Source organism: Heptranchias perlo, unplaced genomic scaffold (genome assembly GCF_035084215.1).
Source record: "Heptranchias perlo isolate sHepPer1 unplaced genomic scaffold, sHepPer1.hap1 HAP1_SCAFFOLD_642, whole genome shotgun sequence".
NCBI classification, from domain to species: Eukaryota; Metazoa; Chordata; class Chondrichthyes; order Hexanchiformes; family Hexanchidae; genus Heptranchias; species Heptranchias perlo.
The window spans coordinates 1-27,386 of NW_027139669.1; the positions used below are offsets into that span (position 1 = coordinate 1).

The window sequence follows — 27,386 nt, forward strand, 5'->3', positions numbered from 1 at the left end:
TCCCTCTCCTTCAGGACCTGGCCTACCGTTTCAAGATCTCCGAGACCACCGTCTCCAGGGTCTGGCTCAACTGGACGGAGGTGATCCAAGCCAGGCTGATGCAGGTGAGCGGGGAAAAAAACGAGGGAGGGAGGGAGGGAGGGGGTGCTGAATTCTCTCCTCCCCGACTCGTCTGGTTTTACAGCACAGAAACGGGTCCGTTCGGCCCATCTGGTCTATCCGGTGTTTGTGCTCCACACGAGCCTCCTCCCTCCCTACTCCATCTCACCCTATCCCCCTATCCTTCTATTCCTTTCTCCCTCATGTGTTTATCCGGCTTCCCCTTAAATCCATCCACACTATTCACCTCAACTACTCCTTGTGGGAGCGAGTTCCACATTCTCACCACTCTCTGGGGAAAGAAGTTTCTCCTGAATTCCCGATTGGATTTATTACTGACTATCTTATATTTATGGCCCCCAGTTCTGGTCTCCCCCACAAGTGGAAATATCTTCTCTACGTCTACCCTATCGAACCCTTTCATAATCTTAAAGACCTCGATCAGGTCACCCCTCAGTCTTCTCTTTTCTGGAGAAAAGAGCCCCAGTCTGTTCAGCCTTTCCTGATAGTTTATAACCTCTCAGTTCTGGGATCATCCTAGTTTCTGCACTTCTCCAGTGTCTCTATATCCATTTTATAATATGGAGACCAGAACTGTGCACAGTGCTCCAAGTGTGGTCTAACCAAGGTATATGGAGACCAGAACTGTGCACAGTGCTCCAAGTGTGGTCTAACCCAGGTATATGGAGACCAGAACTGTGCACAGTGCTCCAAGTGTGGTCTAACCAAGGTATATGGAGACCAGAACTGTGCACAGTGCTCCAAGTGTGGTCTACCCAAGGTCTATGGAGACCAGAACTGTGCACAGTGCTCCAAGTGTGGTCTAACCAAGGTATATGGAGACCAGAACTGTGCACAGTGCTCCAAGTGTGGTCTAACCAAGGTATATGGAGACCGGAACTGTGCACAGTGCTCCAAGTGTGGTCTAACCAAGGTATATGGAGACCGGAACTGTGCACAGTGCTCCAAGTGTGGTCTAACCAAGGTATATGGAGACCAGAACTGTGCACAGTGCTCCAAGTGTGGTCTAACCCAGGTATATGGAGACCAGACTGTGCCCAGTGCTCCAAGTGTGGTCTGACCAAGGTATATGGAGACCAGAACTGTGCACAGTGCTCCAAGTGTGGTCTAACCAAGGTGTACGGAGACCAGAACTGTGCACAGTGCTCCAAGTGTGGTCTAACCAAGGTGTGCGGAACACCACTTCCCACCTTTTGCCAGTCTCCTGACTCCCTTTTGGTTCCCCTCTCCATTGTGTCACGCCGTCATAAACATTTCCCCATTCGATTTTCCTATGTAAACAGTCACGGCGCAGTGGCGGGCTTGGGCCACCGGGTGGCGCCACTTTTTAAAAAAAAAAAATTCCTGCTGCTTCTTCCTGACTCCGTTTCGCTTCCCGGTTTCAGATCCGGTGATGTGCAGCCCCAAGTATGTGGAGGTCTTTCAACCCAAGAGGACGGTCCAACACCGGGGCAGAGCCTTGACCCTGCTCGACTGCACCGACCTCTTCTTCGAGGTGCAGGCCAAGGAGAGGTCGCGCCCGGAGGCCTCGCAGCCCTACCGTAACCACTACGTGCGTCGCGGCTACGCCCTGGCCTCCCCCAACGGCTACATGACCTTCGCCTCCAGCCTGGCCTTTGGCATCTCGCCAGGGGCGGGGGCGAGGAGCTGGAGGAGGAGGAGGAGGAGGAGGAGGAAGAGGAGGAGGAGGAGGAGGAGGACGAAGGAGGAGGAGGAGCCGAGGGCCGGGGTGGCCGACGGGCGGGCCTGAAGCTGCCTGACTTCCTGCAGGAGGGGCCGGTGACGGAGGAAGCAGCGAGGGCTGACCAGGCAAGTGCTGAGCCTCCGCAGCCATGTGGACAAAGTCCTGAATTTCCGTTTCCTGAAATGCATCTACCCCGGACCATGGAATCCCAGGTCGACCGGGCTGGACCATCTGCTGCTACCTGGCCTGCCTTCTCCACGAGCCGATGGGCCTCCGATAATCCGAGAGAGAAAACCCTCCCTTCCCTCGCCGCTGCTGTCCCGGGATCTCGCTGTGCGCCCTGAGGACCGGGGCTGTTGGCGGACGGGAGCCTTTCGATTGGTGACTCTCGTTGACCTGCCTCTTGTCCCACCTCCCCCTTCCGATCCGACCTTTGTGGGAGGGGGAGGTGGGGGGGGCGGGGCGGGCGAGAGGTGGACACTGATACTCCGCCTCCATATTGACCCCCGCCACTGACCCCCCCCTCCCACCCACCCCGCCGTCACCTTTGAACTCTCGCAGTTCCGTCAGGGCTGGAGTCACCCGCAGTGACGCCTCGACGGTCGAATTGCCCCAGCTCCCGGCCTGGGGCCCGCGTGCGGAGAACGGGGAGCATTTAGGGGGAGGTGCCGTCCCCCAGGGAGGAGGGGGGTCAGTGCCCGTGGGTCCCCCAGGGAGGAGGGGGGTCAGTGCCCGTGGGTCCCCCAGGGAGGAGGGGGGTCAGTGCCCGTGGGGACCCGTCCCCCAGCGAGGGGTTAACAGGGACGGTGGATGGTGCGATTTGTTCACTGCATGGGGTCCTGTTTTCTTTTCTGTTTCCCAGCTCTCGGGATTTTGTTTGTTTTTGTTATTTTGGGGGTAGTGGGGAGGGAGGGAGGGAGGCGGCCCCTCCAGGGGGCTGCAGTCTCTGTGCGTGAGTCCCAGTCCGGGAGAGAACGTGGGAGTTATTTCTCAATTAGCCTCAGTGCAGCTTCTGAAAGGGGAAATCAATGTGAATTAAGTGACATCGGGTCCTGGTGTGAGAGAGAGAGAGAGAGAGAGAGTGAGTGTGAGTGTGAGTGTGAGTGTGAGTGTGAGTGTGAGTGTGAGTGTGAGTGTGAGTGTGAGTGTGAGTGTGAGTGTGAGAGTGAGAGTGAGAGTGAGAGAGAGAGAGTGTGAGTGTGAGAGAGAGTGTGAGTGTGAGAGAGAGTGTGTGAGTGTGAGTGTGAGAGAGAGAGAGTGTGAGTGAGGGAGGGAGAGAGTGTGAGTGAGGGAGGGAGAGAGTGTGAGTGAGGGAGGGAGAGAGTGTGAGTGAGGGAGGGAGAGAGTGAGAGTGAGAGAGAGAGAGTGTGAGTGTGAGAGAGAGTGTGAGTGTGAGAGAGAGTGTGTGAGTGTGAGTGTGAGAGAGAGAGAGTGTGAGTGAGGGAGGGAGAGAGTGTGAGTGAGGGAGGGAGAGAGTGTGAGTGAGGGAGGGAGAGAGTGTGAGTGAGGGAGGGAGAGAGTGTGAGTGAGGGAGGGAGAGAGTGTGAGTGTGAGTGAGGGTGTGAGTGTGAGTGAGGGTGTGAGTGTGAGTGAGGGAGAGAGTGTGAGGGAGAGAGTGTGAGGGAGAGAGTGTGAGGGAGAGAGTGTGAGGGAGAGAGTGTGAGGGAGAGAGTGTGAGGGAGAGAGTGTGAGGGAGAGAGTGTGAGGGAGAGAGTGTGAGGGAGAGAGTGTGAGGGAGAGAGTGTGAGGGAGGGAGTGTGAGGGAGGGAGTGTGAGGGAGGGAGTGTGAGGGAGGGAGTGTGAGGGAGGGAGTGTGAGGAGGGAGTGTGAGGGAGGGAGTGTGAGGGAGGGAGTGTGAGGGAGGGAGTGTGAGGGAGGGAGTGTGAGGGAGGGAGTGTGAGAGGGAGGGAGAGTGTGAGGGAGTGAGAGTGTGAGGGAGTGAGAGTGTGAGGGAGTGAGAGTGTGAGGGAGTGAGAGTGTGAGGGAGTGAGAGTGTGAGGGAGTGAGTGTGTGTGTGTGTGGAGTGAGGGTGAGAGTGAGGAGGGTGAGAGTGTGAGGGAGGAGTGTGAGGTGTGAGGAGTGAGGTGTGAGGGTGTGAGAGTGTGTGGGAGTGAGAGTGTGAGGGAGTGTGGAGTGTGAGGGAGTGTGTGGGAGTGAGGGAGTGAGTGTGGAGGGAGTGAGAGTGTGAGGGAGTGAGAGTGTGAGGAGTGAGAGTGTGAGGGAGTGAGAGTGTGTGGGAGTGAGTGTGTGAGGGAGTGAGTGTGTGAGGGAGTGAGAGTGTGAGGGAGTGAGAGTGTGAGGGGTGAGATGTGAGGGAGTGAGAGTGTGAGGGGTGGGTGAGAGTGTGGGAGTGAGAGGGTGAGGTGTGAGGGTGAGAGTGTGAGGGAGTGAGGTGGTGAGGGAGGTGAGAGTGTGAGGAGGGAGAGTGTGAGGGAGGAGAGTGTGAGGAGGGAGTGTGAGGGAGGGAGAGTGTGAGGGGGGAGAGTGTGAGGGAGGGAGAGTGTGAGGGAGGGAGAGTGTGAGGGAGGGAGAGTGTGAGGGAGGGAGAGTGTGGGAGGGAGAGTGTGAGGGAGGGAGAGTGTGAGGGAGGGAGGTGTGGAGGAGGGGTGAGGGAGGGAGTGTGGGGAGAGTGTGAGGGAGGGGTGAGTGTGTGGGTGAGGGTGAGTGTGAGGGAGAGGGTGAGTGTGTGGGAGAGGGTGAGTGTGAGGGTGAGGGTGAGTGTGAGGGAGAGGGTGAGTGTGAGGGAGAGGGTGAGTGTGAGGGAGTGGTGTGGGGGTGGTGTGGGAGAGGGGTGAGTGTGGGGAGTGGGTGAGTGTGGGTGAGGGTGAGGTGTGAGGTGGTGAGTGTGGGAGGTGGTGTGAGGTGAGTGAGGGAGAGAGTGAGTGTGAGTGAGGGAGAGAGAGAGTGTGAGTGAGGGAGGGAGTGAGTGTGAGTGAGATTGAGGGAGAGAGAGTGAGATTGAGGGAGTGAGTGATAGAGGGAGTGAGTGAGTGATAGAGGGAGAGGGAGAGAGTGAGTGATAGAGGGAGAGGGAGTGGGGGAGAGAGAGAGTGTGAGTGAGTGAGAGGGAGAGAGAGAGGTGTCCGAGGGAGGGTGAGAGGTGCTGATACTCGAGGTTTATCTTAATACCTCGTTCCTCGGGTATCCGGGTTGTGATTCGATTCCAGGCGGCCTGTGTGTATGTTTTCATTAAAGAGATGTGATGTCCAGTCCAACTGCCTCCCGTCTCTTCATTGCACTGACCTTTCAGTTCGGGCTCGGACGAGTGGAGGGGCTACTCTCCCTCGCCTGGGATTAGAGAGAGTCGCAGACCTTGGGGACAGGGACCCAACAGTGCAAGGGCGGGGGATGCAGGAACAGAGAGACCTGGGGGTGTCCGTGCACAAATCCTTGAAGGTGGCAGGACAGGTTGAGAAGGTTGTTTAAAAAAGCATCTGGGACCCTGGGCTTTATTAATAGAGGCACAGAGTCCAAAAGCAAGGGAGTGATGCTAAACCCTTTATAAAACACTGGGTTCGACCTCAGCTGGAGAATTGGGTCCAATTCTGGGCCCTGCACTTTAGGAAAGATGTGAAGGCCTTAGAGAGGGTGCAGAGGAGATTTACCAGAATGGTCCCAGGGATGAGGGACCTCAGTGATGTGGAGAGACTGGAGAATCTGGGGTCGTTCCCCTCAGAGCAGAGAAGGTTAAGGGGGAGATTTACCAGAATGGTCCCAGGGATGAGGGACCTCAGTGATGTGGAGAGACTGGAGAATCTGGGGTCGTTCCCCTCAGAGCAGAGAAGGTTAAGGGGGAGATTTGATCGAGGGGTTCAAAATCAGGAAGGGGTTTTGAGAGAGTAAATAAGGAGAGACTGTTTCCAGTGGGCAGGAGGGTCGGTGAGCAGAGGACACGGATTTAAGGCGATCGGGAAAAGAGCCAGAGGGGGGAGATGAGGAGACATTTATTTAACGCAGCGAGTTGTTCTGATCTGGAATTCGCTGCCTGAAAGGGAGCAGATTCAATAATAACTTTCAAAAGGGGAATCGGAGAAATAATCAAAGGGGAAAAATTTACAGCGATACGGGGAAAGAGCAGGGGGAGTGGGACCGATTGGATAGATCTTTCAAAGAGCTAGCACAGGTTCGATGGGCTGAATGGACTCCTTTTGTGCTATATGATTCTATGATCTTACCTGGTGTGTGGGACTGAGCTCAGGAAAGGCCCAGGCTCCATACCGGGCCTAGTGCTGAGTTTACATAAAGTGCACCGCACAAAAACAGGCCATTCGGCCCAACTGGTCTATCCCGGTGTTTACGCTCCACACGAGCCTCCTCCCTCCCTCCTCCCTCTCACCCGATCACCCTATCCTTCGATTCCTTTCTCCCTCGTGTTTATCCAGCTTCCCCTTAAATCCATCCACACTGTTCACCTCAACTACTCCTTGTGGGAGCGAGTTCCACATTCTCACCGCTCTCTGGGGAAAGAAGTTTCTCCTGAATTCCCGATTGGATTTATTACTGACTATCTTATATTTATGGCCCCCCTAGTTCTGGTCTCCCCCCACAAGTGGAAATATCTTCTCTACGTCCACCCTATCGAACCCTTTCATAATCTTAAAGGTCACCCCTCAGTATTTCCTGAGAGGTTATAACCTCTCAGTTTTGGTATCATCCTGATCTTCGACCTCAACTCCACTTTCCTCCCCGTATCCCTTGATTTCCCCCAGAGTCCAAAAATCTCAGCCTTGAATATCCTCGACGACTTGAGCGTCCACAGCCCTCTGGGGTTGAGAATTCCAAAGATTCACCACCCTCTGAGTGAAGAAATTCCTCCTCATCTCAGTCTTGAATGGCCGACCCCTTATCCTGAGACGATGCCCCCTGGTTCTAGACTCTCCAGCCAGGGGGGGAAACAGCCTCTCAGCATCTACCCTGTCAAGCCCCCTCAGAATCTGATATGTTCCAACGAGATCACCTCTCATTCTTCGAAACTCCAGAGAGTATCGGCCTGTTGTACTCAAATCATGAGTTTCCTGATTTATCCTCTGTCCAACGCTGTATTTACTGTTAGGGGGACTTCCAGCAACATTTTCTGCCCCTTGTTATGTCTTAGCTCGACCCATAACTGATCCTCAGAGCCAAGACCCTGTCTCACTGCCCTTGTTAACTCATCTTTTATCAGGGCTCACAATCCCCTTCACCGATCTTTTAGAACATAAGAAGCAGGAGTCGGCCAATCGGCCCCTCGAGCCTGCTCCGCCATTCAATAAGATCGTGGCTGAGCTCATCCGAACCTCAAATCTAGATTCATGTTCAATTTCCTGCCCGCTCCCCATAACCCCTAATTCCCTTTACTTCTCGGAAACCAAAGGTAGGGGAGTCTATAACGAGGGGGCATAGATTTAAGGTGAGAGGGGAGAGAGATACAAAAGGGTCCAGAGGTGCAATTTTTTCACTCAAAGGGTGGTGAGTGTCTGGAACGAGCTGCCAGAGGCAGTAGTAGAGGCGGGTACAATTGTGTCTTTTAAAAAGCATTTGGACGGTTACATGGGTAAGATGGGTATAGAGGGATATGGGCCAAGTGCAGGCAATTGGGACTAGCTTAGTGGTATAAACTGGGCGACATGGACATGTTGGGCCGAAGGGCCTGTTCCCATGTTGTAACTTCTATGATTTCTGTTTTAAATTTATTTAATGATGTAGCTTCCTGGGGCAGCAAATTCCACAGACCTACCACCCTCTGAGTGAAGAAGTTTCTCCTCATCTCAGTTTTGAAAGAGCAGCCCCTTATTCTAAGATTATGCCCCCTAGTTCTAGTTTCACCCATCCTTGGGAACATCCTTACCGCATCCACCCGATCAAGCCCCTTCACAATCTTATATGTTTCAATAAGATCGCCTCATTCTTCTGAACTCCAATGAGTAGAGTCCCAATCTACTCAACACCTCCTTTTCTGGAAGTCAAGTAACCTGGTAAAGGACCAAGGGTTTTATCCTCTCAGTTTATCAATTATCTCCCCCCGGCTATCAAATATTATCTTTTTAGTTCCCAACCTTGCTCACACTGAGTCCACAGTGCGGTACCTTATTGAAGGCCCTTGGAAAATCCAAATATATTACATCTACCGCGTTACCCTTGTCTACTCTTCAAAACACTGATGTTCCATTCTGAAATCTGTGCTCTTCATTATACTTTGGTTTCTAGATGTTTTTCTATTACATCTTTTAAAGATTCCATTATCTTTCCTACCACCGACATTAAGCTAATTGTTCCCCGGGCTTGTTCCAACTCCCTATTTGAATATAGGGATCTCCTCTGCCACTATTCCCTTTTCGAACAATATATGTATAATCGTTCCTCTGCTATCTCATCCCTAACTCCTTTTAATATATCAGCCGTTCCTTCATCGTCGCTGGGTCAAAATCCTGGAACTCCCTGCCTAACAGCGCTGTGGGAGAACCGTCACCACACGGACTGCAGCGGTTCAAGGCGGCGGCTCACCACCACCTTCTCAAGGGGCAATAAATGCCGGCAACGCCCACATCCCACAAACAAATAAAAATACAATTCATTCAGACCAAGGGTTTTATCCTAAGTGATTAGTTCTTATCAATTATCTCCCCTCTATCTTAATGTATATAAATTCTGAGGCAAAGTAATTATTTAGTATTTCTGCCATTTCATGGTCATTACTTGACCTTATCGTGTGTATCCCTTAGTGGCCTAATCCATAGTCTGATTATTGCATCCCACTGAGTCCTGCATTGGAGAGGGGGAAATCAGCCAGGGTTCCTGCTCCCGATCACTGTCCAGTGACCCCTGGGTTAGAGAGAGGGGGAAATCAGCCAGGGTTCCTGCTCCCGATCACTGTCCAGTGACCCCTGGGTTAGAGAGGGGGAAATCAGCCAGGGTTCCTGCTCCCGATCACTGTCCAGTGACCCCTGGGTTAGAGAGAGGGGGAAATCAGCCAGGGTTCCTGCTCCTGATCACTGTCCAGTGACCCCTGGGTTAGAGAGAGGGGGAAATCAGCCAGGGTTCCTGCTCCTGATCGCTGTCCAGTGACCCCTGGGTTAGAGAGAGGGGGAAATCAGCCAGGGTTCCTGCTCCCGATCACTGTCCAGCGACCCCTGGGTTAGAGAGAGGGGGAAATCAGCCAGGGTTCCTGCTCCTGATCACTGATGGGAACGGCTCAGAATGCACGAGAGAGAAGTGTCTCAGGGTTTAAACTGACTTTATTGGTACAGAATAATAAAACGTAGAGAAGGCTCTCAATTCTTGTATCCCCGACTGGCCCGTCGGCCTCTTGCTCTCTCAAACTTGCGTCCCTTCGACCGGGTGTAGGGCCTGTGGAGAGAGAGAGCAGCAGATTAGAGACTGTTCCAGGACCTCCCTCCCCGTGTCCAGTGTCCCTGGGCAGGGGAGGGAGCTGACCACTCAGTCCCTGTAATCGGACGAGGTCGAGGCTCAAGCCCGTGCACAGGTTCACTCCCCTTCCTCCGTCCCCGGATCGGAGGGGAGAGATCTCGGAAAGCAGGAACGCATCAGGCAACACAGCGAGGATCATTGGAGGGGGAGCACGACTGAGGACGGGGAGGACACTTACTTCGTGCTGCTGTGGGGAGTACCGGGAGCAGGTCCGAAATGTCTGTACACCTCCCTGCCCTTGCGAGGTCCTGTAACGAGAGAGAGAATTTAGGAGTTTTACACTGTCAAAACACCCCAGACTCTGACACTCACTAACCTGTGCTGTACCTGCCCTGGGAGTGTTTGATGGGACAGTGTAGAGGGAGCTTTACTCTGTATCTAACCCTGTACCTGCCCTGGGATTGTTTGATGGGACAGTGTGGAGGGAGCTTTACTCTGTATCTAACCCTGTACCTGCCCTGGGAGTGTTTGATGGGACAGTGTAGAGGGAGCTTTACTCTGTATCTAACCCTGTACCTGCCCTGGGATTGTTTGATGGGACAGTGTAGAGGGAGCTTTACTCTGTATCTAACCCTGTACCTGCCCTGGGAGTGTTTGATGGGACAGTGTAGAGGGAGCTTTACTCTGTATCTAACCCTGTACCTGCCCTGGGAGTGTTTGATGGGACAGTGTAGAGGGAGCTTTACTCTGTATCTAACCCTGTACCTGTCCCTGGGAGTGTTTGATGGGACAGTGTAGAGGGAGCTTTACTCTGTATCTAACCCTGTACCTGCCCTGGGAGTGTTTGATGGGACAGTGTAGAGGGAGCTTTACTCTGTATCTAACCCTGTACCTGCCCTGGGAGTGTTTGATGGGACAGTGTAGAGGGAGCTTTACTCTGTATCTAACCCTGTACCTGCCCTGGGAGTGTTTGATGGGACAGTGTGGAGGGAGCTTTACTCTGTATCGAACCCTGTACCTGCCCTGGGAGTGTTTGACGGGACAGCGTAGAGGGAGCTTTACTCTGTATCTAACCCTGTACCTGACCCTGGGAGTGTTTGACGGGACAGTGTGGAGGGAGCTTTACTCTGTATCTAACCCTGTACCTGCCCTGGGAGTGTTTGACGGGACAGCGTAGAGGGAGCTTTACTCTGTATCTAACCCTGTACCTGCCCTGGGAGTGTTTGATGGGACAGTGTAGAGGGAGCTTTACTCTGTATCTAACCCGTGCTGTACCTGCCCCGGGGAGTGAGTGACGGGGACGGTTTGGAGGGAGCTTTACTCACCTGAGAGCAGCACTGTTCCCTGGCCTTTAGGAGCAGCCAGAGCTAACTGGTCAAAGGTGATAATCTGGCCCCCAGACTTTAGGATGCGGTGCCTGGCTCCCTCAGTGACCCGCAGGGCGCAGATCTGTGCAGAGAGAGAACTTGTTAGTTCAGTGTCCTTCTGACGTCAACAATTCTAAGCCGTTCACCCAGTGTGTCGGTCCAGGCCCCACTCTGGCTCTGTACATAGTTAGTTGATCTCACCCCGTTTCTCCCACATCCCCCTCACCCCATGTTGGCAGTAACCCCTCGAAATTAATCCCATATCTTCACCACTGTGAAATTTCAGTATAGATCAGTGTGAGGGGGTACATTTTGGTCGTAAGAATAAGGAGGCCTCGTACTGATTGGATAATAAGAGTCTAAATGGGGGAGAGGAGCAGAGGGATCTGGGGGTACAGATACACAAATCACTAAAAGTAACAACGCAGGTTAATAAGGCCGTAAAAAAGGCAAATCAAGCACTGGGGTTCATTTCAAGAGAGATAGGATTGAAAAGCAGGGAAGTTATGTTCAACTTGTATAGAACCTTGGTTAGACCACACTTGGAGACCAGAACTGTGCACAGTGCTCCAAGTGTGGACTAACCAAGGTATATGGAGACCAGAACTGTGCACAGTGCTCCAAGTGTGGTCTAACCAAGGTATATGGAGACCAGAACTGTGCACAGTGCTCCAAGTGTGGTCTAACCAAGGTATATGGAGACCAGAACTGTGCACAGTGCTCCAAGTGTGGTCTAACCAAGGTATATGGAGACCAGAACTGTGCACAGTGCTCCAAATGTGGACTAACCAAGGTATATGGAGACCAGAACTGTGCACAGTGCTCCAAGTGTGGTCTAACCAAGGTATATGGAGACCAGAACTGTGCACAATGCACAGGATAGACCTGTTGGGCTGAATGGCCTGTCTCTGTGCTGTCCATTTTGTGTTAAGAAGTTTCTCCTGCACTTTGTTCTAAATCTTACATTTAATTTTGAATTGATGGTTGGCTCCAGGCCCCTCAATGATTGGAGACAGTCTCCTGCTAACTGCATCGCCGCCCCCCCTCCCCATTCATGATCATAAACACTTCTATCAGGTCGCCCTGCGTTCCTGCCACTCGAACAAAAAAAAAAAAACCCAATTCCCCCCACCCCCCAAAAAAGTCTTCCTTTGCATCCGCTCCAACCAGGCAGCATCCTGGAGAATTCATATCGGCCTGTCTCTCGAACAAGGGGAGGGGGAATCTCTGTGACCAAACCTCAGTTAGTAAACTGTTCCAACACAGTGAGTTCAGACAGGGATAACAATCATCACCGGCTTGGTTTGTCCCCAGCGGTGATCGCGACAGGAACAGGGGCTGCAATAGGCACAAGGACCCCGGCCCCCCCCCTGCCGCCCAGACCGAGACGCTCCTTCGCTGCCTCTTCCACCATCGCACTGGGCCCAGCCACCCCCTTCCCCCCAAACGACCTCGACTGACCCTCCGTACGGAATGTCCCCTGCCAAGACCACCCCACGATACCCGGACCCCCCTTGCCGAGACCTCCCATTCACCAATAGCCGGGCCTGCTCAACGTGACCAGCCCCTCCTCCTCCTCCTCCTCCTCCTCCTCCTCCGACTCTTACCTTAAGCTTAGGGACGTCCCAGATGCGGACATCGTCTGTTATTGTTCCCACGATGACGGCCGTCTTGTTCTCCCGGCCGGACAGCTTCATCTTACGGATCTGGAATAACGAACTAGTTCATGTAACTCAATCACCCCTCCCCGACCTACTGACCGCCCCCCCCCCTCCCCGGACCCCTCGCTGGGGGGAAAAGGGTCCCCACCGGCAACGCCCCGCCCTCCTCCTCCTCACTGAGGGGACGGTTCCTCACGGGGACTGTCCTCCTCCTCACTAGGGGGGGAAACAGATCCCCACAGGCACTGACCCCCTCCTCCTCCTCACTAGGGGGGGGAACAGATCCCCATGGGCACTGACCCCCTCCTCCTCCTCCCTAGGGGGGAACAGATCCCCATGGGCACTGACCCCCTCCTCCTCACTAGGGGGGAAACAGATCCCCATGGGCACTGACCCCCTCCTCCTCACTAGGGGGGGGAAACAGATCCCCATGGGCACTGACCCCCTCCTCCTCACTAGGGGGGAAACAGATCCCCATGGGCACTGACCCCCTCCTCCTCACTAGGGGGGAAACAGATCCCCATGGGCACTGACCCCCTCCTCCTCACTAGGGGGGGAAACAGATCCCCATGGGCACTGACCCCCTCCTCCTCACTAGGGGGGAACAGATCCCCATGGGCACTGACCCCCTCCTCCTCACTAGGGGGGAAACAGATCCCCATGGGCACTGACCCCCTCCTCCTCACTAGGGGGGGGAAACAGATCCCCATGGGCACTGACCCCCTCCTCCTCACTAGGGGGGAACAGATCCCCATGGGCACTGACCCCCTCCTCCTCACTAGGGGGGAAACAGATCCCCATGGGCACTGACCCCCTCCTCCTCACTAGGGGGGAAACAGATCCCCATGGGCACTGACCCCCTCGTCCTCACTAGGGGGGAAACAGATCCCCATGGGCACTGACCCCCTCGTCCTCACTAGGGGGGAAACAGATCCCCATGGGCACTGATCCCCTCCTCCTCACTAGGGGGGAAACAGATCCCCATGGGCACTGATCCCCTCCTCCTCACTAGGGGGGGGAACAGATCCCCACAGGCACTGACCCCCTCCTCCTCACTAGGGGGGAACAGATCCCCATGGGCACTGACCCCCTCCTCACTAGGGGGGGAACAGATCCCCACAGGCACTGACCCCCTCCTCACTAGGGGGGAACAGATCCCCATGGGCACTGACCCCCTCCTCCTCACTAGGGGGGAACAGATCCCCACAGGCACTGACCCCCCTCTTCCTCACTAGGGGGGGAAACAGATCCCCATGGGCACTGACCCCCTCCTCCTCACTAGGGGGGGAAACAGATCCCCATGGGCACTGACCCCCTCCTCCTCACTAGGGGGAACAGATCCCCATGGGCACTGACCCCCTCCTCCTCACTAGGGGGGGAAACAGATCCCCATGGGCACTGACCCCCTCCTCCTCACTAGGGGGGGAAACAGATCCCCATGGGCACTGACCCCCTCCTCCTCACTAGGGGGAAACAGATCCCCACAGGCACTGACCCCCTCCTCCTCCTCACTAGGGGGAAACAGATCCCCATGGGCACTGACCCCCTCCTCCTCCTCACTAGGGGGGGGAACAGATCCCCACAGGCACTGACCCCCTCCTCCTCCTCACTAGGGGGGGGAAACAGATCCCCACAGGCACTGACCCCCTCCTCCTCCTCACTAGGGGGGGGAAACAGATCCCCACAGGCACTGACCCCCTCCTCCTCCTCACTAGGGGGGGGGAAACAGATCCCCACAGGCACTGACCCCCTCCTCCTCACTAGGGGGGGGGAACAGATCCCCATGGGCACTGACCCCCTCCTCCTCACTAGGGGGGAAACAGATCCCCATGGGCACTGACCCCTCCTCCTCACTAGGGGGGGGAACAGATCCCCATGGGCACTGACCCCCTCCTCCTCCTCACTAGGGGGGAAACAGATCCCCATGGGCACTGACCCCCTCCTCCTCCTCCTCACTAGGGGGGGAAACAGATCCCCACAGGCACTGACCCCCTCCTCCTCCTCACTAGGGGGGGAAACAGATCCCCACAGGCACTGACCCCCTCCTCCTCCTCACTAGAGGGGGAAACAGATCCCCACAGGCACTGACCCCCTCCTCCTCACTAGGGGGGAAACAGATCCCCATGGGCACTGACCCCCTCCTCCTCACTAGGGGGGAAACAGATCCCCACAGGCACTGACCCCCTCCTCCTCCTCACTAGGGGGGAAACAGATCTCCATGGGCACTGACCCCCTCCTCCTCCTCACTAGGGGGGGAAACAGATCCCCATGGGCACTGACCCCCTCCTCCTCACTAGAGGGGGAAACAGATCCCCACAGGCACTGACCCCCTCCTCCTCACTAGAGGGGGAAAACAGATCCCCATGGGCACTGACCCCCTCCTCCTCACTAGGGGGAAAACAGATCCCCACAGGCACTGACCCCCTCCTCCTCCTCACTAGAGGGGGAAAACAGATCCCCACAGGCACTGACCCCCTCCTCCTCCTCACTAGGGGGGGAAACAGATCCCCACAGGCACTGACCCCCTCCTCCTCCTCACTAGGGGGGGAAACAGATCCCCACAGGCACTGACCCCCTCCTCCTCACTAGGGGGGGAAACAGATCCCCATGGGCACTGACCCCCTCCTCCTCCTCACTAGGGGGGGAAACAGATCCCCACAGGCACTGACCCCCTCCTCCTCACTAGGGGGGGAAACAGATCCCCATGGGCACTGACCCCCTCCTCCTCCTCACTAGGGGGGGAAACAGATCCCCACAGGCACTGACCCCCTCCTCCTCACTAGGGGGGGAAACAGATCCCCATGGGCACTGACCCCCTCCTCCTCCTCACTAGGGGGGGAAACAGATCCCCACAGGCACTGACCCCCTCCTCCTCCTCACTAGGGGGGGAAACAGATCCCCACAGGCACTGACCCCCTCCTCCTCACTAGGGGGGAAACAGATCCCCACAGGCACTGACCCCCCTCCTCCTCACTAGGGGGGGAAACAGATCCCCATGGGCACTGACCCCCTCCTCCTCCTCACTAGGGGGGGAAACAGATCCCCACAGGCACTGACCCCCCTCCTCCTCACTAGGGGGGGAAACAGATCCCCATGGGCACTGACCCCCTCCTCCTCCTCACTAGGGGGGGGAAACAGATCCCCATGGGCACTGACCCCCTCCTCCTCCTCACTAGAGGGGGAAAACAGATCCCCACAGGCACTGACCCCCTCCTCCTCCTCACTAGAGGGGGAAACAGATCCCCACAGGCACTGACCCCCTCCTCCTCCTCACTAGAGGGGGAAAACAGATCCCCACAGGCACTGACCCCCTCCTCCTCCTCACTAGAGGGGGAAACAGATCCCCACAGGCACTGACCCCCTCCTCCTCACTAGAGGGGGAAACAGATCCCCACAGGCACTGACCCCCTCCTCCTCACTAGGGGGGGAACAGATCCCCACAGGCACTGACCCCTCCTCCTCACTAGGGGGGGGGAACAGATCCCCACAGGCACTGACCCCCTCCTCCTCACTAGGGGGGGGAACAGATCCCCACAGGCACTGACCCCCTCCTCCTCCTCACGAGGGGGGTAACAGATCCCCACAGGCACTGACCCCCTCCTCCTCCTCACTAGGGGGGGGGGAACAGATCCCCACGGGCACTGACCCCCTCCTCCTCACTAGGGGGGGAACAGATCCCCACAGGCACTGACCCCTCCTCCTCACTAGGGGGGGAAACAGATCCCCACAGGCACTGACCCCCTCCTCCTCCTCACTAGGGGGAAACAGATCCCCACAGGCACTGACCCCCTCCTCCTCCTCACTAGAGGGGGAAACAGATCCCCATGGGCACTGACCCCCTCCTCCTCCTCACTAGGGGGGGGAACAGATCCCCACAGGCACTGACCCCCTCCTCCTCCTCACTAGGGGGGGGAACAGATCCCCACAGGCACTGACCCCCTCCTCCTCACTAGGGGGGGAAACAGATCCCCACAGGCACTGACCCCCTCCTCCTCACTAGGGGGGGAAACAGATCCCCACGGGCACTGACCCCCTCCTCCTCCTCACTAGGGGGGGAAAACAGATCCCCACAGGCACTGACCCCCTCCTCCTCACTAGGGGGGGAACAGATCCCCATGGGCACTGACCCCCTCCTCCTCCTCACTAGAGGGGGAAAACAGATCCCCACAGGCACTGACCCCCTCCTCCTCACTAGGGGGGGAAACAGATCCCCACAGGCACTGACCCCCTCCTCCTCCTCACTAGGGGGGGGAACAGATCCCCACAGGCACTGACCCCCTCCTCCTCACTAGAGGGGGGAACAGATCCCCACAGGCACTGACCCCCTCCTCCTCCTCACTAGGGGGGGGGAACAGATCCCCACAGGCACTGACCCCCTCCTCCTCACTAGAGGGGGAAAACAGATCCCCACAGGCACTGACCCCCTCCTCCTCCTCACTAGAGGGGGAAAACAGATCCCCATGGGCACTGACCCCCTCCTCCTCCTCACTAGAGGGGGAAAACAGATCCCCACAGGCACTGACCCCCTCCTCCTCCTCACTAGGGGGGGGAAACAGATCCCCATGGGCACTGACCCCCTCCTCCTCCTCACTAGAGGGGGAAAACAGATCCCCACAGGCACTGACCCCCTCCTCCTCACTAGGGGGGGAACAGATCCCCATGGGCACTGACCCCCTCCTCCTCCTCACTAGAGGGGGAAAACAGATCCCCACAGGCACTGACCCCCTCCTCCTCACTAGGGGGGGAAACAGATCCCCACAGGCACTGACCCCCTCCTCCTCCTCACTAGGGGGGGGAACAGATCCCCACAGGCACTGACCCCCTCCTCCTCACTAGAGGGGGGAACAGATCCCCACAGGCACTGACCCCCTCCTCCTCCTCACTAGGGGGGGGAACAGATCCCCACAGGCACTGACCCCCTCCTCCTCACTAGAGGGGGAAAACAGATCCCCACAGGCACTGACCCCCTCCTCCTCCTCACTAGAGGGGGAAAACAGATCCCCATGGGCACTGACCCCCTCCTCCTCCTCACTAGGGGGGAACAGATCCCCACAGGCACTGACCCCCTCCTCCTCCTCACTAGGGGGGGGAACAGATCCCCATGGGCACTGACCCCCTCCTCCTCCTCACTAGGGGGGAACAGATCCCCACAGGCACTGACCCCCTCCTCCTCCTCACTAGGGGGGGGAACAGATCCCCACAGGCACTGACCCCCTCCTCCTCCTCACTAGGGGGGAAACAGATCCCCACAGGCACTGACCCCCTCCTCCTCCTCACGAGGGGGAACAGATCCCCACAGGCACTGACCCCCTCCTCCTCACTAGGGGGAAAACAGATCCCCACAGGCACTGACCCCCTCCTCCTCACTAGGGGGGGGAACAGATCCCCACAGGCACTGACCCCCTCCTCCTCCTCACTAGGGGGGAACAGATCCCCACAGGCACTGACCCCCTCCTCCTCCTCACTAGAGGGGGAAAACAGATCCCCACAGGCACTGACCCCCTCCTCCTCCTCACGAGGGGGAACAGATCCCCACAGGCACTGACCCCCTCCTCCTCACTAGGGGGAAAACAGATCCCCACAGGCACTGACCCCCTCCTCCTCACTAGGGGGGGAAACAGATCCCCACGGGCACTGACCCCCTCCTCCTCCTCACTAGGGGGGGAAACAGATCCCCACGGGCACTGACCCCCTCCTCCTCACTAGAGGGGGAAAACAGATCCCCACAGGCACTGACCCCCTCCTCCTCCTCACTAGGGGGGAACAGATCCCCACAGGCACTGACCCCCTCCTCCTCCTCACGAGGGGGAACAGATCCCCACAGGCACTGACCCCCTCCTCCTCCTCACTAGAGGGGGAAAACAGATCCCCACAGGCACTGACCCCCTCCTCCTCCTCACTAGGGGGGGGAACAGATCCCCATGGGCACTGACCCCCTCCTCCTCACTAGAGGGGGAAAACAGATCCCCACAGGCACTGACCCCCTCCTCCTCCTCACTAGGGGGGGGAACAGATCCCCATGGGCACTGACCCCCTCCTCCTCCTCACTAGGGGGGGGAACAGATCCCCACAGGCACTGACCCCCTCCTCCTCCTCACTAGGGGGGGGAACAGATCCCCACAGGCACTGACCCCCTCCTCCTCCTCACTAGGGGGGGAAACAGATCCCCACAGGCACTGACCCCCTCCTCCTCCTCACTAGGGGGGGAAAACAGATCCCCACAGGCACTGACCCCCTCCTCCTCACTAGGGGGGAACAGATCCCCATGGGCACTGACCCCCTCCTCCTCCTCACTAGAGGGGGAAAACAGATCCCCACAGGCACTGACCCCCTCCTCCTTCTCCTCACTAGGGGTGGGGTATTAACAGATCCCCACAGGCACTGACCAGATCTCAATAATCAAGTCGAGCAGCGAGTGCCTCAGACAAGTGATGACCAGACGTCAGTGACTTGGAACAAACCCACCCAGGACCAGCTTCAAACTGGGGATTGGACCTTATCGTAGTTCCTGGAGCAACGGCACGGCATCACAACAGATTACATCCCAGTAAAAACCCAACTGGTCCCTTTAGAAAGAACGAGACTTATTTCTAAACCACCCTTCATGATCTCAGGACATCCCAAAGCACTTCACAGCCAATCAAGTGCTTTTGTTTTTGAAGTGCGGTCACTGCGGGAAATGCAGAAGCTAAATTACGCACAGCAAGATCCCACATACAGCAATGTGATAAATGACCAGATCATCGGTTTTTAGTGATGTTGGTTGAGGGATAAATATCGGCCCCCAGGACCCCGGGGAGAACTCCCCCCTGCTCTTCTTCCAATAGTGGCCGTGGGATCTTTTACACCCGCCCGAGAGGGGCAGACGGGGCCCTCGGTTTAACGTCTCGTCCCGAAAGATGGCACCTCCGACAGTGCGGCACTCCCTCAGTACTGGCACCGGGGAGTGTGGGCCTGGATTATGGGGCTCGAGTCCTAGAGTATATCCATCTACCTCCGACAGTGCAGCACTCCCTCAGCACTGGCACCGGGGAGTGTGGGCCTGGATTATGGGGCTCGAGTCCTAGAGTATATCCATCTCCCTCCGACAGTGCAGCACTCCCTCAGTACTGGCACCGGGGAGTGTGGGCCTGGATTATGGGTCTCGAGTCCTAGAGTATATCCATCTACCTCCGACAGTGCAGCACTCCCTCAGTACGGGCACCGGGGAGCGTGGGCCTGGATTATGGGGCTCGAGTCCTAGAGTATATCCATCTACCTCCGACAGTGCAGCACTCCCTCAGCACTGGCACCAGGGAGCGTGGGCCTGGATTATGGGGCTCAAGTCCTAGAGTATATCCATCTACCTCCGACAGTGCGGCACTCCCTCAGTACTGGCACCGGGGAGTGTGGGCCTGGATTATGGGGCTCGAGTCCTAGAGTATATCCATCTACCTCCGACAGTGCAGCACTCCCTCAGTACTGGGACCGGGGAGTGTGGGCCTGGATTATGGGGCTCGAGTCCTAGAGTATATCCATCTCCCTCCGACAGTGCAGCAATCCCTCATTACTGGCACCGGGGAGTGTGAGCCTGGATTATGGGGCTCAAGTCCTAGAGTATATCCATCTCCCTCCGACAGTGCAGCAATCCCTCATTACTGGCACCGGGGAGTGTGGGCCTGGATTATGGGGCTCGAGTCCTAGAGTATATCCATCTCCCTCCGACAGTGCAGCAATCCCTCATTACTGGCACCGGGGAGTGTGGGCCTGGATTATGGGGCTCAAGTCCTAGAGTATATCCATCTACCTCCGACAGTGCAGCACTCCCTCAGCACTGGCACCAGGGAGCGTAGGCCTGGATTATGGGGCTCGAGTCTCTGGAGTGGGGGCTCGAACCCTCGCCCTTCGGACTCAAGGGGGATATAGAGTGCGTGCTGCCCGCTGAGCCGCGGCTGGAAACAGTGAAGGAAGCCCGCCGTCCGCGCGCGGGCCGGGCCTACACGTGAAGCCAGACCCACACGCCCCGTCACGGTTTGACCTGCAGCTGCCGGGCAGGACACCGTCGTACCAAAACCACTGGCAGCTCACGCCACCAACCTCTCTCTCGGGACGACCAAATCTCGGGCAGACAAACGTCGGGGCCTGCCAGCGACGCCCGCGCCCCCGAGAAACGATCGAACAAACAGTGGGGGGAAACGGAGCCAGCGGAGAATAGCGCAATATCAGGTAGAAAGGGGACACAGAGCAACCACTGCCGCCCCCACCCGCCCCCCAGTGTCTCACCAGACGGGCCAGCGACAGTGGCGGGCGGTTCGTGCGACTCATGAAGAGGCGTTTCAGGACGACTTTGTTGAAAGGAGCATTCGATCGGCGAGCGAGGAATCTGTACAACTGGGTTTTTTTGTGGGGCGGGGGGGGGGAAAAACGAGAGAGAAAAACGTCAGCGAGGGTCAGCACCCGTTTCGCACACGGCCAAAATAAGAAATAGGAGCAGGAGGAGGCCAACCAGCCCCTCCAGCCTGCTCCGCCATTCAATAAGATCGCGGCTGATCTGATCCTAACCTCAAATCTAAATTCATGTCCAATTTCCTGCCCGCTCCCCGTAACCCCTAATTCCCTTTACTTCCAGGAAACTGTCGATTTCTGTTTTAAATTTATTTCATGATGTAGCTTCCTGGGGCAGCAAATTCCACAGACCTACCACCCTCTGAGTGAAGAAGTTTCTCCTCATCTCAGTTTTGAAAGAGCAGCCCCTTATTCTAAGATTATGCCCCCTCGTTCTAAGTTTCACCCATCCTTGGGAACATCCTTACCGCATCCACCCGATCAAGCCCCTTCACAATCTTATATGTTTCAATAAGATCGCCTCTCATTCTTCTGAACTCCAATGAGTAGAGTCCCAATCTACTCAACCTCTCCTCATATGTCCACCCCCTCATCCCCGGGATTAACCGAGTGAACCTTCTTTGTACTGCCTCGAGAGCAAGTACGTCTTTTCTTAAGTATGGAGACCAAAACTGTATGCAGTATTCCAGGTGCGGTCTCACCAATACCTTATATAACTGCAGCAATACCTCCCTGTTTTTATATTCTATCCCCCGAGCAATAAAAGCCAACATTCCGTTGGCCTTCTTGATCACCTGCTGCACCTGCAAACTAACTTTTCTTGCACTAGGACCCCCAGATCCCTTTGTACTGCAGTACTTGAAGTCCAACAAACAACCCGACGCAGGAGGAGATCGGCAGGAGGGACCAAAGCCGGGATGGCACTGTCCCCTCACCCCCCCCCGCCCGCTTTAAAAGAAATATGCAGGCCTATGGGGAAGTGGGACTAATTGGAGAGATCTTTTAAAGAGCCAGCCCAGGCACAATGGGCTGAACGGCCTCCTTCTGTGCCGTATCATTCTTTTACATTGAACGTACAGCACGGAAACAGGCCATTCGGCCCAACAGGTCTATCCCGGTGTTTATGCTCCACACGAGCCTCCTCCCTCCCGACTCCATCTCACCCTATCCTTCTATTCCTTTCTCCCTCATGTGTTTATCCAGCTTCCCCTTAAATCCATCTACACTGTTCGCCTCAACTACTCCTTGTGGGAGCGAGTTCCACATTCTCACCACTCTCTGGGGAAAGAAGTTTCTCCTGAATTCCCGATTGGATTTATTACTGACTATCTTATATTTATGGCCCCCCCTAGTTCTGGTCTCTCCCACAAGTGGAAACATTTATCGTAGTAGGTACAGCACAGGAGGCCATTTGGACCATCGTGCCTGTGCTGGCTCTTTGAAAGATCTATCCAATCGGTCCCACTCCCCCCTGCTCTTTCCCCCGTACCCCTGTAAACTTTTCCCCCTTCGAGTATTTCTCAGATTCCCCTTTTGAAAGTTATAATTGAATCTGCTCCCTTTCAGGCAGTGAATTCCAGATCAGAACAACTCGCTGCGTTAAATAAATGTCTCCTCGTCTCCCCCCTCTGGCTCTTTTCCCGATCGCCTTAAATCCGTGTCCTCTGGTCACCGACCCTCCTGCCCACTGGAAACAGTCTCTCCTTATTTACTCTCTCAAAACCTTTTTGAAACACCATCAAATATTCCATATACACACACACAATTTTGAAAAGTTAATACATTATTTTTTTTAAATGATTCTACAACCTAATACACCTCCCTCCCCTTAACAGCCCCACACCACTATCATAGACATACGTATAGAACCGTTACAGCACAAGACAGCCATTCAGCCCATCGAACCCATGCCAGCTCTCTCTAAGAGCAATCCAGTTAAGTTACATCCCCCTGCTCTCCCCGTAGCCCTGCAAATTTTTTTAAGTAGAATTACATACTATAAACACACATTTTTAAATATATTTTTAGAATTTATTCTAAAATAGGTCTGTGGAATTTGCTGCCCCAGGAAGCTACATCATGAAATAAATTTAAAACAGAAATAGACGGTTTCCGGGAAGTAAAGGGAATTAGGGGTTACGGGGAGCGGGCAGGAAATTGGACATGAATTTAGATTTGAGGTTGGGATCAGATCAGCCATGATCTTATTGAATGGCGGAGCAGGCTCGAGGGGCCGATTGGCCTACTCCTGCTCCTATTTCTTATGTTCATGTTCTTCCCCTTACTAAACCCCCCAAACCCTAATATATCTACATTTAAAAGTATGCACTAACTTTTCTTTAAATGATTCAGCATGCTTGGTTTCATTGGTCAGAACATTGAATACAGGAGTTGGGATGTCTTGTTGAAGTTGTACAAGACATTAGTAAGGCCACACTTGGAGTACTGTGTACAGTGCTGGTCACCCTATTATAGAAAGGATATTATTAAACTAGAAAGAGTGCAGAAAAGATTTACTAGGATGCTACCGGGACTTGATGGTTTGACTTATAGGGAGAGGTTGGATAGACTGAGACTTTTTTCCCTGGAGAGTAGGAGGTTTAGGGGTGATCTTATAGAAGTCTATAAAATAATGAGGGGCATAGATAAGGTCGATAGTCAAAATCTTTTCCCAAAGGTAGGGGAGTCTATAACGAGGGGGCATAGATTTAAGGTGAGAGGGGAGAGATACAAAAGGGTCCAGAGGGGCAATTTTTTCACTCAAAGGGTGGCGAGTGTCTGGAACGAGCTGCCAGAGGCAGTAGTAGAGGCGGGTACAATTTTGTCTTTTAAAAAGCATTTGGACAGTTACATGGGTAAGATGGGTATAGAGGGATATGGGCCAAGTGCAGGCAATTGGGACTAGCTTAGTGGTATAAACTGGGCGACATGGACATGTTGGGCCGAAGGGCCTGTTTCCATGTTGTAAACTTCTATGATCCTACAAATTACTACCCCTCCCTCCCACTAAAACCCCACACCCCTATAATATATCTACCCTCCCCCACTAATAAACCCCACACCCCTATAATATATCTACCCTCCCCCACTAATAAACCCCGACACCCCTATAATATATCTACCCCTCCCTCCCACTATAAAACCCACACTATAATATAAGTCTACCTCGAGCTAATAAACCCCTACACCCTATAATATATCTACCCACTAAACCCACTAGAGTTTACCCAATATACACCCTAGAGAGAGTCTACCCCCCACTAATAAACCAAACCGTGTTGTGTTCGTAAAACTACCCCCACTAATAAACCCACAGACCCAAAAATAGTAGTTTACCCCTCTCAACGTAGAGTAACCCACACCCTATGATTCAATATACCCCTATCTAGATATATCTACCCCTCCCCCACTAATAAACCCCACACCCCTATAATATATCTACCCTCCCCCACTAATAAACCCCACACCCCTATAATATATCTACCCCCCCCCCACTAATAAACCCCACACCCCTATAATATATCTACCCCCCCACTAATAAACCCCACACCCCTATAATATATCTACCCCCCCCACTAATAAACCCCACACCCCTATAATATATCTACCCCCCCCACTAATAAACCCCACACCCCTATAATATATCTACCCTCCCCCCACTAATAAACCCCCCACCCCTATAATATATCTACCCCCCCACTAATAAACCCCACACCCCTATAATATATCTACCCACCCCCCACTAATAAACCCCACACCCCTATAATATATCTACCCTCCCCCCACTAATAAACCCCACACCCCTATAATATATCTACCCCCCCCACTAATAAACCCCACACCCCTATAATATATCTACCCTCCCCCCACTAATAAACCCCACACCCCTATAATATATCTACCTCCCCCCACTAATAAACCCCACACCCCTATAATATATCTACCCACCCCCCCACTAATAAACCCCACACCCCTATAATATATCTACCTCCCCCCACTAATAAACCCCACACCCCTATAATATATCTACCCTCCCCCCACTAATAAACCCCACACCCCTATAATATATCTACCCCCCCACTAATAAACCCCACACCCCTATAATATATCTACCCCCCCCCACTAATAAACCCCACACCCCTATAATATATCTACCCCCCCACTAATAAACCCCACACCCCTATAATATATCTACCCACCCCCCCACTAATAAACCCCACACCCCTATAATATATCTACCCCCCCACTAATAAACCCCACACCCCTATAATATATCTACCCTCCCCCCACTAATAAACCCCACACCCCTATAATATATCTACCCACCCCCCCACTAATAAACCCCACACCCCTATAATATATCTACCCCCCACTAATAAACCCCACACCCCTATAATATACCTACCCCCCCACTAATAAACCCCACACCCCTATAATATATCTACCCCCCCCCACTAATAAACCCCACACCCCTATAATATATCTACTCCCCCACTAATAAACCCCACACCCCTATAATATATCTACCCCCCCCCCACTAATAAACCCCACACCCCTATAATATATCTACCCCCCCACTAATAAACCCCACACCCCTATAATATATCTACCCTCCCCCCACTAATAAACCCCACACCCCTATAATATATCTACCCTCCCCCCACTAATAAACCCCACACCCCTATAATATATCTACCCTCCCCCCACTAATAAACCCCACACCCCTATAATATATCTACCCTCCCCCCACTAATAAACCCCACACCCCTATAATATATCTACCCTCCCCACTAATAAACCCCACACCCCTATAATATATCTACCCTCCCCCCACTAATAAACCCCACACCCCTATAATATATCTACCCCTCCCACTAATAAACCCCACACCCCTATAATATATCTACCCCCCCCCACTAATAAACCCCACACCCCTATAATATATCTACCCTCCCCCCCACTAATAAACCCCCCACCCCTATAATATATCTACCCCCCCCACTAATAAACCCCACACCCCTATAATATATCTACCCTCCCCCCCACTAATAAACCCCCCACCCCTATAATATATCTACCCCCCCCACTAATAAACCCCACACCCCTATAATATATCTACCCTCCCCCCCACTAATAAACCCCCCACCCCTATAATATATCTACCCCCCCCACTAATAAACCCCCCCACCCCTATAATATATCTACCCCCCCCCACTAATAAACCCCACACCCCTATAATATATCTACCCTCCCCCCACTAATAAACCCCACACCCCTATAATATATCTACCCTCCCCCCCACTAATAAACCCCACACCCCTATAATATATCTACCCTCCCCCCCCACTAATAAACCCCACACCCCTATAATATATCTACCCCCCCCCACTAATAAACCCCACACCCCTATAATATATCTACCCACCCCCCACTAATAAACCCCACACCCCTATAATATATCTACCCTCCCCCCACTAATAAACCCCCCACCCCTACAATATCATACATTTAGAGAAAAAATTAATACATATTTTTTTTTTTTTTAAATGATTCTACAACTCACTACCCACCCCCCCAAAAAATTAGGTCTTAAAGGGCCTTTGTGCAGCCGAGTAATCAGCATTTAAAAGCCAGGGGCGATAACCAGCATGTGTTAAGTTATTGCTCAGGAACACGACTCGCTTTAGGACCCCGCGGAATCCCCGAGTCAAGGGGGGGGAAATGGCCGGGGGAGAGAGGGAGGGAGACCGACCGACCGACCTTGACCAGCAGCCTCAGGTAGATATCCTGGCTCTTGGGCTCCTTCCTGCGCACCTTGCGGTCCTTGTTGTGTCGGATGTCCACCCCCTGCGAGAAGAAGGAGAAGAAGATGGGAGATGGAGCACAAAATGGCGGTGGGCGAAGCAACCCGTCGGTGAATCCGCTTTAAAAAAAAAAGAAATCATCCGCCCCGCCCCGCCATTCACCGCCATCCGAGTCGCCAGCCGCCTCCCGCGCCCGATGCCGGCGGTTCGGGGCCGCTCCGGGGGTCGGAGGGGGTCGGATGGCGGTGGATTGTGCCGAGGCCTCTCTTCTCCGCCCCGCCGCTCACCATCTTGTCGGCCGCTGAAAGGAGGGAGGCGGCGGCGGCCGCGGGGGGTTATGGGCCGCGCGGGGGAACAAGGAGCGTTCGGAGCGGGCAAGAGGGGACGTCCCCAACCGCCAGGGGTTTGGCGGGGGGGGGTGGACACTCCTCCCGCAGCGCCGGCTCCCACCCCCGGCGGCTCCCGCCGCACATTACAGGCTGAGTTCACACTGAACTTTTATTTTCAACCTCTTGTGCTCAAGAGTGAGAGGGAAGGAGAGAAAGAAGGGAAGGAGGAGAGGGGGAAGGAGAGATAGAGAGAGGGAAGGGGGAAGAGAGAGGGAAGGAGAGAAAGAAGGGAAGGAGGAGAGGGGGAAGGAGAGAAAGAAGGGAAGGAGGAGAGGGGGAAGGAGAGAAAGAAGGGGGAAAGGGGGAAGAGAGAGGGAAGGAGAGAAAGAAGGGAAGGAGGAGAGGGGGAAGGAGAGAAAGAAGGGAAGGAGGAGAGGGGGAAGGAGAGAAAGAAGGGGGAAGAGAGAGGGAAGGGGGAAGAGAGAGGGAAGGAGAGATAGAGAGAGGGAAGGAGAGAAGGAGAAAGAGAGAGGGAAGGAGAGAAAGAAGGGAAGGAGGAGAGGGGGAAGGAGAGATAGAGAGAGGGAAGGGGGAAGAGAGAGGGAAGGAGAGAAAGAGAGAGAGAGAAGGAGAAGAGAGAGGGAAGGAGAGATAGAGAGAGGGAAGGAGAGAAGGAGAAAGAGAGAGGGAAGGAGAGAAAGAAGGGAAGGAGGAGAGGGGGAAGGAGAGATAGAGAGAGGGAAGGGGGA

At 54.8% G+C, this 27,386-nt stretch overlaps 1 protein-coding gene across 1 annotated transcript; it reads right to left on the minus strand.

The window, feature by feature from the left end:
* Positions 1-9,000: 9,000 nt before the first annotated feature.
* On the minus strand, positions 9,001-26,668 carry rpl18 (ribosomal protein L18). Its single transcript, XM_067981047.1, has 7 exons — positions 26,596-26,668; positions 26,265-26,351; positions 20,442-20,549; positions 12,126-12,224; positions 10,477-10,600; positions 9,390-9,459; positions 9,001-9,130 (listed from the first exon to the last, which is right to left on the minus strand). The coding sequence occupies exons 1-7, from the start codon at positions 26,596-26,598 to the stop codon at positions 9,055-9,057; spliced, it is 567 nt and encodes a 188-aa protein (XP_067837148.1). The 5' UTR covers positions 26,599-26,668; the 3' UTR covers positions 9,001-9,054.
* Between the last annotated feature and the right edge of the window lie 718 nt (positions 26,669-27,386).